An 18,800-nucleotide genomic window follows, 5' to 3' on the forward strand; every position below is an offset into this window, starting at 1 on the left:
AATAACCTTCTGATTCACGCACTAATGACTCATATGAATCGTTTCTTTATTATAATTGCCCCAAAGAGCCACAAACTCTGGAGTTGCTGGTTTGAATCGAATCCTGCCACCGAATCCATTAGACCAGCTAATTGCCTTCACATTATTTTTCAACACGGAAGATGTTTTCTGTGAATGTGCGAGACTTCCGATTTATTAGCCGGTAAAATATATCAAATAATATATATAATTAAGAAATAGGCCAACCAGTTTGCAATATTAAGCACCATAACAAGCTGTTTATGCTAAAAATATCTGGAAGCAAATGACACCAGAAATTTTCCTACTTCCCACTTCTGAAGTTGTCATTATGAACTCGGCGCATTTAAGTTCTTGGAACAGGAATCATGGAGGACACCATTATTATTATTGCATATTTATTGGAAAATCTTATTAAAGCCAAAATTATATTTAGCGTCCCATTATTAACAAATTAAAATTCGCTGTGCTATCTAGAGTTAACTTGCTGACAATTCAAGAATTTTGTCAAATACATGCTATTTTCACTGTGTATGAAACATAGTCTACAATACGCTTCAAATTATAAGGCTACTCATATAGCCTACTACAAGGCGATGTAGGCCTAGCTGTTGTGGAAATTAGTAAAGAATTCACAGCAATCCTCTCCCCTCTGCCATGTTTAAAGTTTACTATATGGCCTAGAGTTGGGGTACTCGAACTCGGACTCGGCTAATTTCAAATCATTTAAATCTTTGTGGACTCGGCCGGACTCGACTCGGAATCGGATGTTAAGGACTCAGACTCAAGTCCGACTCTGCCCTCTTTGGACTCGGACTTGGACTCGGACTTGGACTCGATTGTTAAGGACTTGGACTCGACTCGGACTCGACAAAGGTGGACTCGGTTTTGGACCCAACACTACCATTGCCAGCCCTATTCGAGAACTTGGGTATGAAAATGATCTTTGAGCTTCCCAGTGGTAAATACGACTTGAAGTTGAGAGGATGTTCATGTCCAATTTTTTACTAGGAAACTCCTATTTATGATATTTCAAATAGCATGTGAAGGTATGACTCACAAATAAGCATGACTCACCAATCTGCAAGTTCTATGCAATGCGTCTTAAGAAAGCAAATATAGTCAATATTCAATGTTTTTAAGTAAGGTAAGGTGGGATAATATGTCCACCCCACCTTGATTTTTTTTTTTGTTTTTTTTGTGACAAGACTGCACAAAATCCAAATACATTTAATGATATGGCTATGGCTTATTTTGTGTCTCTGGAAAACAGTGATCTGTAACATTGTATTATGCTGAATATCAAATGTTTTTGTGTCTGTTTTTTTAATGAGGGAATTGTGGACACAATGTTTTTAGATTTAAGGAGTAAAGTGCAAAGGTAAAATTAGACCCTTGGGGTAAGATGAATTATTAACAGATATGATGACTGAATTTTAAATTAATAGTTTTTTTCTATCCATGTATCCATGTCTCTTTTTCCTTCATCAGATCATCTGGTTTAGCAGGCAGTCTACATTTTGCAGTCAGCACACGTCAGACTTGCTGTTTTTTCTGTTCTGTTTTGTGTGTGTGTGTGTGTGTGTGTGTGTGTGTCATCCAAAGAAGGATGGGGGTGTATGGAAAGCCTCATATACAAAACTAGAGAGAATATGAGAGTGAGGGAGAGAGAAATGACAGAAAGCAGAAGGATTCATCTCAGAATTAACCAAAAGAGCAGCTGAATGATCATTCATTCTTCTCCAGAGAGGTAAGTGGATGACATCTCTGCTATGTGTGATTTCAATAGAGAAGCAGATGACCGTAATATCTCCGGCAAATGCAAAATAAAAACTTATCTTGCATCTTTGCTTTCTATTTGTATTGTCTGCTGTGAGTAGTTTGCAAAAGCCTCATCCTGTTGATCCTTGTCATGATGGAATGAGCTTACAATTTTTTTCTACAGAAAAATCAAAGCTCGACTACTGTGTCTCTGATCACACTGTCATGTTGATTTTCCAGATATTTAATAACTAGTGCGGTTTGAAGACAGGCGTCAAAGGTGTCAGGTGCTTTCACAATGTGAGTAGCCTCATTTTGTTGATGTGGCAGATTCTGTTGTTTTTTCATTAACGTATGGGTGCCAGTGCACCATTTTAAATGTTTGTTTTTGGGTTGCCATGCAACAAAGGTGACTGAAACAGGAAATGAATGTGATGATAGATAGTACTGTACTCTAAGTGCATTAAGTGATTGACCAAACTGTTGAAACGTACATCCACACCCCTTCGGCAGACACCTTTGAAGGTGATATTGTCAAGACGTCGGTTAACAACCAATTAGATGATGAAAATACACCGCTCTTGTCAAACAATATTGGGTGTCTACAGGTTCATGTATTAAAAATAACATCAAGTCAATTGCAGGTTCCCTTTTGTCCTTGTCTTCTATGAATGTGTGTGTGGAACAGACATCATCAGCACGCTCTCTCAGCTCCCAGATGTCTGGCTTCCTGTCTTATATGTCTGTAAGACTGTTTCAAAATGTGTCCAGTTCACAATATCAACATCGATGACAAAACAACCACACATTTACGTCAGAAGACACTAGCACCTGTGGCTGTGTACAGAACTGTTTCAGATATACCGTAGGATCGTCCAGGTTACTGTCTCTTAGCAACAGCAGGCCATGCACCTCCACTGTGCTGGTTGCCAGGAGTGACGATGTTTCTTAGAGCTCAGAGGAGAGTCAACGGCTAACAAGACGTGCATATACGCACTCTTTCTCTTTTAGATCTAACAGACGGCAAAACCAGGAGTGTATTTCTGCCAATGGACATCAGATTTAAATGAAAGCATCTTCTAGAATCTGAGAGTAGAATGAGTTTAACTGAAATGTGATTCTTTTCACCAGGTCTTTGCCGGTGGTTTCTTAGCATCGTCCTGAAGAGCTGAACATCTACAAAGACATGATGCAAACTCCAGCGTCCATGCTGATGGGAGTGGTGTTCGCTCCCTTGGGCCTTGTGCTGATGTTCACTGCGGCGATCACCCCGCAGTGGAGGGAGGGTCATGCGCGGCTTGGTGTGGCAGGGCGGGGCGGAGCAACGGAGCTCCTCCTACTCCGCTCAGACGGCCTATGGGAGAGCTGCCTGCAGGTGGTGCACTCGGAGGTCAAAGAGTGCTGGCCCGTGTCGGGGTCCTACCAGCGGGATGCTCGGGTTCGAATGGTCCAGGGGATGGTGCTGTCGTCTCTCTTCCTGTGCGGCGCGGGGATCCTGCTCGCCAGCGTGGGAGTCCGCTGCTGGACCGATATCCCGCTCAGGAGTGTAGCGGCAGCCGGTGGCCTGTTGGTTGCGCTGGCAGGCGTGCTCAGTTTGGCTGCGTTAGGAGTGTATACTCGGCATCTTTCGAAGCTCGGGATCGAGGTGGATTCAACCGTATCAGAGACGCAAGGACTCAACGTACACAAGCCACCCTGGCTAACGCTACACCCGGCCGGGTCGCTCTACTTTGGCTGGGTGGGAGCTTGGGTACAGGTGCTGGGAGGGGCTGCACTAATTTTTGGGTTCAAAAGCATGAAGTGTTCATTCCGCCATAAGCAGAGACTCAAAGACAGTGTTGAGATGTATGAGGTGAACTGTTAGATGGACCGACCATTTGTGAGAGATGAAGAGACTCTTATGGTGTTCAAACACATTGAGATGGGATGAATAAGGTTATGTTCAGACTGCAGGCAAATGTAGCATTTTTGCTCATATGTGACTCACATCTTTTTTTTCATGACAGTGTGAACAGCACAAACCACATCGAATCTGATTTCTGTCAGGACCACTACCGTCAAATATGATTGACAATTAGAAAAGGATTGGCGCTATGGTTCCGTTCTGGGCGAGAACTCCCTGTGCATCCATGCAGCCTAGCATGGATAAGAGCAGGGAGAGCAGCAATAACCCCCCTTAGGGTAAACAGAACAGAACCAACATGAATGTTTGCAAATATATTTAATTCAAGATTTTAAAGTACAACATAATTCGAAATACTGAGTGCACGAGAGGAGGAGCTGGGGATGGAGGAGGGTAATTAGCTCCTGAGAAACGCGATAGCTGCTGATAATACTGAAGGAGCTTATACAGTGCGTGCAGAATTATTAGGCACGTTGATTTTCTGATCATATTTTTTATTGCATCCTTCTCATGGGCATTTAATATTTTTTTACTTTTAAGTCTGAATTAAATCTCTTTTTTGGCTTATTTTATCTGTAAAAGAAAACTTGCCTAATAATTATGCACACCTGAATATAAGGCATTTTTTATTTCCAGCCTTCATGAACAATTATATATCACTTATAAATGATTAAATACAAAATTAATAGTAGTTATTACGATTAATGTGGTTTGGAATTGGTAAAAAAAAAAATATGATCATAAAATCAACGTGCCTAATAATTCTGCACACACTGTAGGCTATATGTATACGGTGATAGGCGTCGTATTCCTATAGGTAGATGTGGATCAGCTGAGAGTCAGCTGATGCGAGCTTGACTAACGTGACCTGCCAGAACTAACTTGCTTGACCTTTTCAATTCCGATTTGTGCCACTTTCATATGTTGTATTAAATCTGATACAGGTCAGATGTTTTGCAATGCGACCTCACTGAACAGTCAAATTGGAATTCATGCGACTTTTGCATCAATCTAGAGCAGGGGTGACCAAACTTGGTCCTGGAGGGCCACTGTCCAGCAGAGTTTTCTTTTAACTTGCCTCAACACACCTTCCTGGAAGCCTTTAGTTTTGCTAGTAAGACCTTCATTAGCTGGTTCAGGTGTGGTTCATTGGGGTTGGAGCTGAACTCTGCAGGACAGTGACCCTCTTGGAGCAGGATTGGACACTCTTGCTCTAGAGCAACATTCGTCTCAATTCTGCACTCAAGGGAGTCAGATTTTACCAACCCGAAGTTATCAAGACAGTTGCGAAAGGTAGTCAGTAATGGACAGTGATGTGTCAGAACTCATAAGTATTACAGTGACAGCTATTTGTGATACAAGCACAAATGATACAGATTTGTGATACAAGCAAAACACAAATCATAAATGTTTAAAAACTCTGCTATGTTTTTTCGACTTTGTGGCAGATCACACTAGCCTATAAATAAACGTGTTATCACTTAATGTTCTCTGTGTTTACTTCCCTATGACAGCGTGCTGCTTGACGTCTTTTATCGTTCTTTTGCGCATGCGGGTCAGTTCAGGACCATCGGTTCACACTGAAATATGATATTGGCCACATTTAAAACAACAATGTGAACAACTATACACAAAAATCGGATCTGAGCACTAAGGCTTTCATTGTGAACTTAGTCTAAGAAATGTGAAACAGTAGGCTACATGTGATGTTTCTAAAGAGAACCATATTAAACTGTAGCCTACAAATCAGTTACCAGTTACCAGAAGGCCGTTCACACCAAGACCGCTAACTATAAATAAAATGATAACTATTAAACTAACATTGTTTATTATAAGCATATACGTTTTTTATCGTTTATCAGTTAACGTAAAGTAGTTCTGAAAGTGATTCCATTGATATATTTTTTTCTGTGTCGTTAATTAGAATGATTAACGAACTTTATAATTATCATTTTTGATGAGAGCGAGCCTTCACTTCACTTCACTTCACCTTCAGGGCCGGTTCACACAATGCGTTTTTGCATTACACTGCACTGTAGGCTATGTAAACATGCGTAAGACAGACATCTTTGACCATTGCACTGCATTTTGCTGCTTTTTTCAGCGTTTTGCACATGGGATCCGTGATTTAAAATGCCTTGTCAAGTTTTGTTGACTTCTTTTCCAATCTGCTGCGATATGCCTTGCATTTGTTCCTTATAGTTGCTAATACATTAATGATTGTATGCGGTGTCTCTCTGTAGTTGTCTCATTTCGATGGCTGCGCCCTCTGGAGGTTGCATTTGTCAGCCACATGTGCCAGTGAGGCTGCCTCATTTTAGAAAATTACATTCACAAGTAAAACAGAAATTACAATAATTTACGCCAGTTTATGTCATTTTTTAATGGTTACTTTTCTAAAAATGAAACATCCCCTATGACAGTCGGCAAATGTGACAGAGGGCACAGCCTTCAAAATGACAACTTTTATTTCGTGGCAGACTTTACTGTTCATCATGACAGTACTGTATTGTTCTTTCCAAAGCTGTCCTGAAATGTAAGAAATGTAGGCTACTAGTGTCACAAGGCTGTAGGCAATTTAGGCTTTTCCCACTTGTGCGTGAGATGTGTTGTGTCAATTCGCTTAAGCCTTATGACTGATACACATTTTTAATATTTGGACAAACAGTATAAATCTGCAATATATTGATCTGTGTTACTAATTATTAACTGTACTTGTAAATATTTATGTTCTAAAATATGTGTTATTGACTGTAATGCCTATGTGTAAGGCTACTGATTAAATGTTTCAAAGCATTTTTTCCTGCTTCTCATGTGATCTGAAAAGTCAGACTGCTTGAAATATTTCAGTCATCACATCTGCTCAAACGATCTGTTGGTTTGTCTTTGTCATGCTAACTAATGATTTTACACTAAATGGCTTGTTTTGGCAAATACAGTCTGACCTGTACATTCCCACATTACAAGAAGCAGAGGTCAGATCACGTCAGCAGTTTAAATTAGAAAAATCAAATACAAAGGCCTTCCATATGCAACCTGTGCATATGTTTTAGATTGAAACAATTAAATATTCTACTGATTTATAATATTTGATCAAATTTTACAATAAAAAAAAGGCACATTGCAAGGCCTATTTAATGCATTAAAAATACTTTTATAATGCATTATATATAAAGGCTTTAAGTACAGTGTTACAGAATGAACAAATTAGTTGTTTTTTCCCCCCAAAAAAACTATTTAATGAGCATTAAAACCAATTTAAGAGGAACAGATGCAGTGAGATTTGCTCTAAATAAACAGTAATTGTACACTTTTTATTAACATAAGGCAAATGACAAATCTCAAATTTCTATTTCTTTTTACATTTTTTATCTGTCTATAGATGTATGAAAAAAAAAAAAATTAAAACAGCAACATGAAATAAATTATAACATTTTGCGATTCCAATTTGTCTACAAGAGCATGACACACAAGTCGTTTAACACTCTTTCCTTTGATCAACTGAAAAAAATAAAATAAAATAAAATCAAGCTATTTGGCCGGTGATATTTTAGAATAAAATAAAAAGACTAAAAGAGAAGCTTCAGATAAAACAACATATATAGACATGCAGCCATTATACACATGCACAGTGTTGTAATGAAAACACTGAAAGACTAAAAGAAATGGGTGGCATGCTACACCTCGTGACCAAAACACAGGACGCCACTGTGTGGCAATTCTGGGAAAATGACCAACGCTGGGCATTTAATAAAAACGCATTGCGAGGTTGAGGTAATAATTTTTTTTCCTCAGGAAATATAGTTTTTGAGCCTGCTAAACTTGTTTTCAGGATCTGCAATGTCAGAAATTATCTACAAAATAAAAAGGATAAATTCTTATAAAAGAAATACTTTCTTGTCTATGGTGTCCAAACATACCTTAAACATTCATAAAACATTTTTTGACATATTTAAGCAAACCTTACACACACACCTAAAGTAAAAACAAATCTGCATAATAATAATATAATTAATCTAAAATATATTTTTAAAATTACATACATCAGTATAATCAACATCCTTTAGCAAGTGTCTTAAAGTTAAACTTGTTCTTTTGCTAGCATGTTGTAGTTCATCATACATTCAGTGACAGTTCATAGTGAATGTACAGTAGAAGTACAAAGTAGTACTGAAGTAGCTGAAAAGCTCCAGATAACAGATCTTTCTTCTTGTGAACCGACGATCGCTCCGTGCCGGCTGGCTGCAGTTCGGCTCCACACATCTGTCCCAGTGTTGCACTTTTGTTTCTCTATCTATTTGTTTTAATACAGTACAGGAGGAAAGTGGCTGCGTTTGGACATTCTGTACCCATGTCATATGTAAAAGAAGCTCTCTGTAGGTGTTTCGCCTGTGACTGATGTGTGCGTTTGCATCAGCACCTGTGCATCTGTAGGAGTGAAGCATCCGTCATCAGGTGTCTCTGCATCTACCAACTGTTCTCCGTCACTCAGGGCCAGTCTGCTTGCCTCGTCGTTGGCCCTGGACGCTGTGTCTATGCTTGGCGACTCTGCCTGTTTGTACAGTTTCTCAATGTCCTGCAGCAGCTCTTCATTGCACTGCTTCCACTGACGGAACTTCTGCGATGAGAACTCAGGATCCTCTAGGATCTTGTTAATCAAGTGAAGCTCCGCCTCCTTCGCCTAAGAAACACAGGCAGCCAATGACAAATTTTGAGACCATTATGTGCCTGACCTCCTCTACCTGGGTAATTATGTAGCATGTTAATAACTAATAACAGTTCATGTTTGTGTGTGTACTTGTACAACTATCTTTGTGAGGACCAGTTTGAGTTTTAGACCATTGGAGTGAGGACAAAGAGAGTAAAGTGAGGACATTTTGGCTGGTCCTCACTTTCTGAGACCCCTTTAAAGGCCTGTTTGAGGGTCAAGACTTGGTTTTAGTGATAAGGTTATAATTAGGTTAAGAGTAGGTTTAGGGTCAGGGTTCGGGTTAGGCACTTAGTTGTGATGGGTAAGGTTAGGGTAAGCGGCTAAAGATTGCATTGTGTCAATGAATGTCCTCATAAAGATAGATGTACGAGAATGTGTGTGTGTGTGTGTCATGTCTGACCTTGAGTGTGCTCTGGAGGGCACGGAGTGTGTGTATCTTCTCATTGATAACAGGGTTTTTGTTGCGTTTAATGAAGGATTTACGAAGCTGGTCGTGAGTCGTCGGCTGATTCTGACCAATCAGAGACACTCCTCCTTTCTTCAGGCTATGGAACATTTCATCCATCTCATCTAATTTTCCTGAGACATAGAGAGAATTTGTTTGTTTATCTTGACAAAGTTTCCAAAGGATTTAAAGATACAAGATATTAAGAAGCTGATACAGTTTATGCTGATCCTTTACCTGCGATTTTACTGCCCCCTGCTTGTGAAATGGTTAATGGCTCTGACGTCCTGTTCTGCTTACCCTTTGTCCGAGGAAGTGTGTTTGATTGAGTTTGGGGTTTCTGTTACAAAATAAAGAGGAAAATCTGTAAAGCATTTTAATTTCCAAGGAAAAGTATACAGCACACGGTATTTTTCAAGTTTGGATATTGGACAAATTAACTTTTTTCCACATTGATAATAACAAGAAATGTTTCCATCTCCGAACCAGTAAATTATTGTAATAAGAAATGTTTTCTGATCCCCAATCATATCAATGATTTCTGAAGGATCATGTGACACTGAAGACTAGAGTAATTGCTGCCGAAATTTCAGCTTTGCCCTCACAGGAATAAATTACATTTTAAAATATATTTAAACAGAAAAGTTATATTAAATTGTAATAATATTTCACAATATTATTGTTTTTGCTGTATTTTTGTAAATATCGAATTCTTTTTTCCATACAAAAAATAAAATCATGCCGGTTTTGAACAACATGAGGTTGAGTAAATTGAATATTCCTTTAATTTTAGGTTTTATTTTATTCTTATTTGTTTTGTGTATGTATGCGAGGACTGCACGTACATGTCGATGTGTATTCGTGAGTGGGTGTGTCTGTGTTTATTCTCACCGTATTGAGTTTCTTCCGATGAGAAAGAGGTGAACGTGATGTTTCCTCCTCAGATTCGGTTTCACTGTAACAGTCTGACAACAGAAACATCATTCATGAATCCAGCACTGACAGAATGTTTTTTATAGAACACAACATAACAGAGAAAGGTTACAAATACACTTGAAAGACAAGTAAAAAAAAAAAGTTGCAAATACACTTGAGGAATATGGAAACATAATATTCAGTAGAAGAAAAAAATGTTTTATAGAAAGAACATTAGAATAAGTTACATAAGGTGATGAAGGCATCAAGTTTGGACTTTACAAATTCTATGCCAGAATTAAATCAAAATCCTCAATAACCGTATATTGAAAATATTGCATAGAAACAGCACAAGTATTGGCATATATACTATGAAAAATGCGTTAACACATAATTGCCTACCTTCTTCACTGTCTGGCTGACTTTGGACATATTTCTTGTGTTTCTGAATGGCTGCAATTAGGCAATTAATCCATCTTTTTAGAGAGAGAGAGAGAGTTTTTTCACAATTTATCACTGATAAATCAATCACCAATCCACATGTCTCACCATCACCAGTTTCCAATTTACACTACAAGTGATTTGTATCGTGTTGTATTAGGCAATGAACAGTAGGGGGCATAGGTGACATGTGAGAGATCCTGTATGCGTAAAAACGAATGATTATGTGTGTGTGCTGTGGAAAAGAGCAATAATAGGCAGGTAAACATGAGGTGGGAGTGTTTAATAGGTTAAAGGCGTTGGCATTCACATTGTCTCCAGTGCCGCAGACCGAGACTGTTGCTCTCTGTATCTGACTCACTGCTTTACTGCAGCTCCTCAAGTGCTGCTCAAGAGGTCAAAGTCATTAAGAGTCATTTTAGAGTTCAAAGCTTTTCATACTGAAGCTCAGATCAACCACTGCATCTTGGCAACAGAATATCTGAACAGTCGTGCCCGTAAATAATGGACATAAATGGCATTAATATATTTAGATGAGACTGAGTCACCTGATTGGTCTAATATTATCATCTGGCAAATGAGTGGGGGAATGATACATGATAGTTAACATAACTGCCCAAGGTTCTCTCCAGAACATCATATCATCAGCTCTATTATTAGAGGTATGAAGCACCTGGGTTTGACTGGTCATTGGACAAACCATGCAGTGTAAAAGAGAGCACAAATCTGTAGTGCTATTACATAAGATGCTCAACCCTGAATTTATGCAGAGGTGCCATGCAGTGGCTGTTGAATTATCTGATCAATGCTATCAGACTAAACTAAAAAGTTATTTTCACAAAATATGTTTTTAAAGAACAAATACAAGCCTTTCCAGCTTGTTTACTGTATTATTAAATGATATTAATGGTGAAATGTGGAATTTCTGGTTTCCAAGCAGGTTTCCCAAAAAATCCTGCTGTCCCCTTCACCCTGTTTAAAATGCAAAATTATATCTCAAGAAAATTGAAATTTATTAGTGTTATGCTAAGCTAGTAGATTAAAATGTTTGCTTGTTACCCAAATGTTTTACCATTTTTTAGCCTCAGTAATATAAAGTAATATGTGATATGCAATTAAAGATATTATTTTCATGATTAAGATCAAGTCTGCTAGATTGTGACAGTCAACTGCACAAGCACTACCGACCCACAAGATCAGGTTACACAATTGTGTAAATTGCACTAAGCACAGATTTGTGAGCGTGTTTCATCATAACCTGATCTGCATTACCGGCTGTCAGTATATGCAATTTGTTCTGAATGCCCCACACAGTGTTTACACTTTTTAAGTCAACCCGCTATGTGCATTAAACTTAAAAAAAATGATTTTCACATCACAGAAGTAACACTCCACCTTTAAAAATACAAATGTCATTTCATCTAACACATCTATTTAAATTCACAGATCAAAGCACAGTCATTTGCACATGAAGATAATCTGCAGGTGCACAGCAAGATCTAATCATTGTGGCATTTCGCTACTCAATTATTTTTACAAAATGCTCTCTAAGACATAACTGTCGTTTAGAGAAAATGCTTGTTTATATGCAGCCAGACTCACTTGCTCATGTCGTTTACATTTTCAGCAGCGAAGAAAAAATTCTGGAAGCGCGGGTGGCGCATTTTAAAAACACTAGGAGAAAAAGAGAAAGAGATCAGATGATAATAACCATTAATCTTAGGGCAGAAGGAAGCTTTAGCAGCTTAATGAAAACTCATTTGTCATCGTGGTGGCAGGTTGTGCTGTACAGTGTATGTGGACTGCGGGGGAAGATCTGAGGAATGTAAAGTGTAATTCTGTTATTCACACATCTCCAGCTAACTGCCCTCCTGTGTGTGTAAATACTGACGATACTCTCACTCTCACAGCCAAACACAAACACAGAGTCCGAGGAGCCGGGCGACTTCTGTTTCTTTATGATAGTGCGAACACAAACAATCACGCTGAACGGGGCTTAATGTTGTTCAGTCAATAGATATGCTTTCCTTTAAATTTGATACAGCAGCAAATAATGAATGGGTAAACCACTGTCAGCATGTTTTGTATAGTGCAGAAGATACTCACTACTTCCTCTTGTGTTCTCCTGCGCTCTCTATATTGTAGCTTCCAATCTTGATTAAGCCCTCCGCCTTCTCCTCCTGCACAAACAAAAGGGTTCAATAATTATTTTGTTAAGTACATCTAATTTAACTCATTTTGTACAAAATAGAGGTACAAAGATATTAAAATTCTGTCTGATACCGTTAAACTGATAACTAGTGTAATTTAGTGGGCGATATTAAAATTCTACACCATTTTGTCTCAGCAAATTAAAGGGATAGATAGTTCCCCAAAAATGAAAATTCTGTCTTAATTTACTCACTCGCATGTCCTTGCAAACCTGTATGCATTTCTTTCTTATACAGAACCTAAAAGTAGATATTTTGAAGAATGCAGGTAAACAGTTTTGGTTCCCAGTGACTTCCATTGTGTGTGTGTGTGTGGGGCAGGGATAATACAATGGAAGTCAATGGGAACCAAAACTGTTTTTTTTATTTTTTTTATACCAATATTCTTCAAATTATCTTCTTTCATGTTCCATAGAAGAAAAAAGGTCATTTTTCCCTTAAAAAACAAAACTGTTGAAAATTAAGTTAAAATTTTTAAATGCAACAAGTTAAATGTTGGCATCACAACATTATAATGTACAGTAGGAAGAATGAATATTCAGATTATATTTAACACTGTTATTAAAGACAATATCCAATATTGGCTAAATAAATAAAAAAAACTCGTCCAATATTGTAAAGATAAATTGTGCAATCCCTTGTAAAAACACTTTCAAGGAGAGTTTAGTTTTACAAAAACTTTTTAATATAATATGTTACTTGTGTTTATAAAGTGCCAATCTGTGTATCCACTTATAAGTTTACTTGTAATTCAACCACTTTACAAGTAAACTCGTACTAACCTGTTGGCTGTTATACCAGTACAGCGTAGGACCTTTCAGGACGAACCAAAATCTCTGCCATTTCTGAGTCATGAAGACATTTGCTTCTTTTCTCTTCTTCCAGAGCCAACCGTCACAGTCTGGCCGGCCAAGTTCACGACAGGACACCCTCCTGCGGCTCATCGCTGTCCGTGTTCCTTATGTATACATACAAATCGGGTTAGATTCATTATTTTGCAATAGATGATTTTTTTTTTTAAATAATGAATGAACAAATCCATGCCTGACCTTTAGTAGAGCTCTTCTTGTTCTCCTTTTCTTCCTATGGTTAGAAGAAACTTATCATTACTCTGAGATCACATGGTTCAAAGAACATCAACTTCTGCTGATGTCATCCCAGTTGCGCATTAAAACACTTTCTTGTGAGATGCCTCAGCAGATGTTTCTCAATGACTCACTCGAGTGTACCATACGCAAGGGCACAAGGGTGACAAATTATTATAGTATCTCTCCAAAATGCATCTTGCTCTTTAACAAGGAGAAAGAACAAAGTGTACTAAATTGGATGTCACACCAAATGAATGTATTTTTAGTGTTCTTACTCTTAATCCTGCCATGTCAGGACAGGAGCTGGTGCTGGCTCGTTTGAGCTCCTGGTCTTGTGGGGACAGACTTCTTACTGCAGATGAACTGACTTCCAAACTGTTTCGACTCGCACGCTGAGAGTCTAGAAGTGTGAAGACAGAATTATATTTATCTTATAGAGCTTATAAGCTACAGATGCAGCTTTAAATGTATAGTCTATAAACTAAGGAACAATTATACATGCTCAGCAACACAGAACCAATGAAACTATGGCCGTTGAAAAGACTAACATGAATTATAGAGCTGTTTCAACCTGGCTTATGCTGTTTACTGGTAGTTTAGCTGGTAGAGCCATGCTGTTAACTAGAAAAATATAGCTGATGAACAATATTTGGGACAATTTTCTATTTTATATAGAGGTTCTGTATCTGGAACCATTTCTAATAACTATGTTTTTCATTATCTCTGATATCTAAAAAGATTTACTAACTTACCTCTGTTCTGTTATAATATTTATCTCAGCCTTGTTGTTTGTGTATAATGTGAAAAGTTTGCCATGAGCATGTTAAATGAAAGCTACCGAAAGTTTTCCATTTTAATATATTTTAAAATGTAATTTATTCCTGCGATGTTAAGCTGAATTCTCAGCATCATTACTCCACTCTTTAGTGTCACATGATCCTTCAGAAATCATTCTAAAATGCTGATTTGGTGCTCAAGAAACATGCAGTCACTTTTGATCAATTTAATGAGTCCTTGCTAAATGATAGTATTTAAAAAAATAAAAAAATTAAAAAATGTACAGGAGCCCAACTTTTGAACAACAGTGTACGTGAAGCGAACTGTACATATTATGAATTGTGATGTTTGTGAAAATTTTTATTTATTACTTCTGGGTGGACAAAATTAAAAAAATCTGCATACATTATGCATACATAATGGAGGCTGATGTCTTCAATGTTTTTTGTTCAATCTGCAGTGACTTTTACCTGCCCCTGGCTGGTGGCGTTTTAAGGTGATTGACTGATGTTCATCAGAGCTTTGATCACTAGAGAGCGCTGATTTCTCCCGTTTGAAATGTGTGCCGTCTGATGCTGATCTATGGTACATAAACACACACACACACACATTATATGATTGCATACGACAAAAAAAAACAAAAAAAAACATTTAAGTGGCCCTTTGCAATGCTATACAGATGCAGCTTTAATGCTATGAAAGCTGACCCACACACACACATACTATAGTTTAGCCATGCTATACACACACACACACACAGAGACCTGAGATAGCGGAGTACTCGTATGTCCTCACTGTAGCTTACAGAAAAGAGTTATGAAACAAGAATTTAGTTTATGAAACACACAGGCAGAGGAATGGAGACTTTCACTTCTTATACAATTAACTGAATACATGACGTTAACTAACCACACATGTATTATTTTATAGCTGTATATTACTGCTGTATGGAAATTACTTTGACACACTCATCTCTGGCTGATAACAGAAAACTTCTTAAATTGTAACACTGAAACAAGCATTTTCTGTAAAGCTGCTTTCGAAACAATCCCCCACTTTCACAGACAAGGCTTAAGTCTAGTCCCAGACTAAAACATAGAATAACATATCTTAAAATATGTCAATATCATTGTTTTGTCTCAAGATGCAAACCAGTGATGTTTCTTTCTAAGGCACGTTTATAAAAAATACTTAAATGTTCTAATTGAACTAAGGCCTAATCCTGGCTTAATCTAAACCCTGTCTGTGAAACCAGGACAATATGTATTGTGAAAAGCGCTTTACAAATAAACTTGAATTGAATTGAATTAAATTGAATACATGGTAAGTTTACTGTAAAATAGAAAAATTATGGAAAACACAGAATCCGTGGTAAGCATCATGGGTTATCTGAGAGAAGCAGACAAAACTATCCTATTACAGTATGTCCTACCACATTGTAAAACCAATAGCTACTATAATTTATTCTCCTCAATGTTTGAACAACAAACATCATATGGGAGACTTGAAATGGTTGTATAGACCCTGAAATCATGCAAATTTAGTATCAGAAACAGCAGCATAGTAATTATAGGAGAGTCAGAGGAAATTCAGCATCAGAAACAGCAGCATATATAGTGACTATAGGAGCGTCAGAGGAAATTCAGCATCAGAAACAGCAGCATATAGTGATTATAGGAGCGTTAGGGGAAATTCAGCATCAGAAACAGCAGCATATAGTGATTATAGGAGCGTCAGAGGAAATTCAGCATCAGAAACAGCAGCGTATAGTGATTATAGGAGCGTCAGGGGAAATTCAGCATCAGAAACAGCAGCGTATAGTGACTATAGGAGCGTCAGAGGAAATTCAGCATCAGAAACAGCAGCATATAGTGACTATAGGAGCGTCAGGAAATTCAGTATCAGAAACAGCAGCGTATAGTGACTATAGGAGCGTCAGAGGAAATTCAGCATCAGAAACAGCAGCATATATTGACTATAGGAGCGTCAGAGGAAATTCAGCATCCGAAACAGCAGCGTATAGTGACTATAGGAGCGTCAGGGGAAATTCAGCATCAGAAACAGCAGCATATAGTGATTATAGGGGCGTCAGAGGAAATTCAGCATCAGAAACAGCAGCATATAGTGACTATAGTAGCGTCAGAGGAAATTCAGCAACAGAAACAGCAGCGTATATTGACTATAGGAGCATCAGAGGAAATTCAGCATCAGAAACAACAGCGTATAGTGACTATAGGAGCATAAGGGGAAATTCAGCATCAGAAACAGCAGCGTATAGTGATTATAGGAGCGTCAGGGGAAATTCAGCATCAGAAACAGCAGCGTATAGTGACTATAGGAGCGTCAGAGGAAATTCAGCATCAGAAACAGCAGCATATAGTGACTATAGGAGCGTCAGATGAAATTCAGTATCAGAAACAGCAGCGTATAGTGACTATAGGAGCGTCAGAGGAAATTCAGCATCAGAAACAGCAGCATATATTGACTATAGGAGCGTCAGAGGAAATTCAGCATCCGAAACAGCAGCGTATAGTGACTATAGGAGCGTCAGGGGAAATTCAGCATCAGAAACAGCAGCATATAGTGATTATAGGGGCGTCAGAGGAAATTCAGCATCAGAAACAGCAGCATATAGTGACTATAGTAGCGTCAGAGGAAATTCAGCATCAGAAACAACAGCGTATAGTGACTATAGGAGCATAAGGGGAAATTCAGCATCAGAAACAGCAGCGTATAGTGACTATAGGAGCGTCAGGGGAAATTCAGCATCAGAAACAGCAGCATATAGTGATTATAGGGGCGTCAGAGGAAATTCAGCATCAGAAACAGCAGCATATAGTGACTATAGTAGCGTCAGAGGAAATTCAGCAACAGAAACAGCAGCGTATATTGACTATAGGAGCATCAGAGGAAATTCAGCATCAGAAACAACAGCGTATAGTGACTATAGGAGCATAAGGGGAAATTCAGCATCAGAAACAGCAGCGTATAGTGATTATAGGAGCGTCAGGGGAAATTCAGCATCAGAAACAGCAGCGTATAGTGACTATAGGAGCGTCAGAGGAAATTCAGCATCAGAAACAGCAGCATATAGTGACTATAGGAGCGTCAGATGAAATTCAGTATCAGAAACAGCAGCGTATAGTGACTATAGGAGCGTCAGAGGAAATTCAGCATCAGAAACAGCAGCATATATTGACTATAGGAGCGTCAGAGGAAATTCAGCATCCGAAACAGCAGCGTATAGTGACTATAGGAGCGTCAGGGGAAATTCAGCATCAGAAACAGCAGCATATAGTGATTATAGGGGCGTCAGAGGAAATTCAGCATCAGAAACAGCAGCATATAGTGACTATAGTAGCGTCAGAGGAAATTCAGCATCAGAAACAACAGCGTATAGTGACTATAGGAGCATAAGGGAAAATTCAGCATCAGAAACAGCAGCGTATAGTGATTACAGGAGCGTCAGGGGAAATTCAGCATCAGAAACAGCAGCGTATAGTGATTACAGGAGCGTCAGGGGAAATTCAGCATCAGAAACAGCAGCGTATAGTGACTATAGGAGCGTCAGGGGAAATTCAGCATCAGAAACAGCAGCGTATAGTGATTACAGGAGCGTCAGGGGAAATTCAGCATCAGAAACAGCAGCGTATAGTGACTATAGGAGCGTCAGGGGAAATTCAGCATCAGAAACAGCAGCGTATAGTGACTATAGGAGCGTCAGAGGAAATTCAGCATCAGAGACAGCAGCGTATAGTGACTATAGGAGCGTCAGGGGAAATTCAGCATCAGAAACAGCAGCGTATATAGTGACTATAGGAGCGTCAGGGGAAATTCAGCATCAGAAACAGCAGCGTATAGTGACTATAGGAGCGTCAGAGGAAATTCAGCATCAGAAACAGCAGCGTATAGTGATTATAGGAGCGTCAGGGGAAATTCAGCATCAGAAACAGCAGCGTATAGTGATTATAGGAGCGTCAGGGGAAATTCAGCATCAGAAACAGCAGCGTATATAGTGACTATAGGAGCGTCAGGGGAAATTCAGCATCAGAAACAGCAGCATATAGTGATTATAGGAGCATCAGAGGAAATTCAGCATCAGCATCAGAGGAAATTCAGCATCAGAAACAGCAGCATATAGTCATTATAGGAGCATCAGGGGAAATTCAGCATCAGAAACAGCAGCATATAGTGATTATAGGAGCGTCAGGGGAAATTCAGCATCAGAAACAGCAGCATATAGTGATTATAGGAGCATCAGAGGAAATTCAGCATCAGAAACAGCAGCATACAGTGATTATAGGAGCTTCAGAGGAAATTCAGCTGCGACAGCCGTACTCACCTGAAGGACAGAGAACGGACTGAAGCTGCCACCCTCCCCAAAAGAGAATGTCTGTTTTTCTCTTCCTCTTCTTCCTCTTCCTCTTCCTCCTCTCTCTGAAAGTAAAGAATCGATGAGCTCAACGTTTGGAAAAACCCAATGTCACCTCAGAGAGTGACTCATCATGTGGCAAGTGTTTTTTTTATTGTG

General features: G+C 38.7%; 2 protein-coding genes across 10 annotated transcripts in view; one reads left to right on the top strand and one right to left on the bottom strand.

Annotated features, from left to right (window-relative positions):
- Positions 1 to 1,593: 1,593 nt before the first annotated feature.
- cldn23l (claudin 23-like) lies at positions 1,594 to 6,478 on the top strand. 2 transcript variants are annotated; one of them, XM_084097201.1, is made up of 3 exons: positions 1,594 to 1,768; positions 2,020 to 2,079; positions 2,911 to 6,478. In XM_084097201.1, the coding sequence occupies exon 3, from the start codon at positions 2,966 to 2,968 to the stop codon at positions 3,641 to 3,643; it is 678 nt and encodes a 225-aa protein (XP_083953327.1). In that variant the 5' UTR covers positions 1,594 to 1,768; positions 2,020 to 2,079; positions 2,911 to 2,965; the 3' UTR covers positions 3,644 to 6,478. The 2 variants fall into 2 exon arrangements, with proteins under 2 accessions (XP_083953327.1, XP_083953328.1); XM_084097202.1 differs by lacking the exon at positions 2,020 to 2,079.
- Positions 6,479 to 6,977: 499 nt separating this feature from the next.
- The window catches only part of cnksr1 (connector enhancer of kinase suppressor of Ras 1), a 31,783-nt gene continuing 19,960 nt past the window's right edge, over positions 6,978 to 18,800 (bottom strand). For 5 of the 8 annotated variants that reach the window (XM_084097193.1, XM_084097191.1, XM_084097187.1 and 2 more), the window contains 13 exons: positions 18,612 to 18,706; positions 15,034 to 15,063; positions 14,740 to 14,849; positions 13,768 to 13,892; positions 13,454 to 13,487; positions 13,187 to 13,362; positions 12,301 to 12,374; positions 11,797 to 11,868; positions 10,156 to 10,229; positions 9,730 to 9,803; positions 9,076 to 9,178; positions 8,794 to 8,972; positions 6,978 to 8,363 (listed from right to left, as the gene is read on the bottom strand). In XM_084097193.1, coding sequence (XP_083953319.1) covers positions 8,037 to 8,363; positions 8,794 to 8,972; positions 9,076 to 9,178; positions 9,730 to 9,803; positions 10,156 to 10,229; positions 11,797 to 11,868; positions 12,301 to 12,374; positions 13,187 to 13,362; positions 13,454 to 13,487; positions 13,768 to 13,892; positions 14,740 to 14,849; positions 15,034 to 15,063; positions 18,612 to 18,706 — 1,473 coding nt within the window. In that variant the 3' untranslated portion in view covers positions 6,978 to 8,036. The remainder of the gene's footprint in view (positions 8,364 to 8,793; positions 8,973 to 9,075; positions 9,179 to 9,729; positions 9,804 to 10,155; positions 10,230 to 11,796; positions 11,869 to 12,300; positions 12,375 to 13,186; positions 13,363 to 13,453; positions 13,488 to 13,767; positions 13,893 to 14,739; positions 14,850 to 15,033; positions 15,064 to 18,611; positions 18,707 to 18,800) is intronic. The other 3 variants (XM_084097190.1, XM_084097192.1, XM_084097188.1) reach the window with 1 other exon arrangement.

Source organism: Abramis brama, assembly GCF_963993115.1.
Source record: "Abramis brama genome assembly, chromosome: 21".
In the NCBI taxonomy this organism is placed as follows: domain Eukaryota; kingdom Metazoa; phylum Chordata; class Actinopteri; order Cypriniformes; family Leuciscidae; genus Abramis; species Abramis brama.

Excerpts from the sequence above, each read along its gene's own strand:
- cldn23l (XM_084097201.1), top strand. The coding sequence starts at position 2,966 with ATGATGCAAACTCCAGCGTCCATGCTGATGGGAGTGGTGTTCGCTCCC.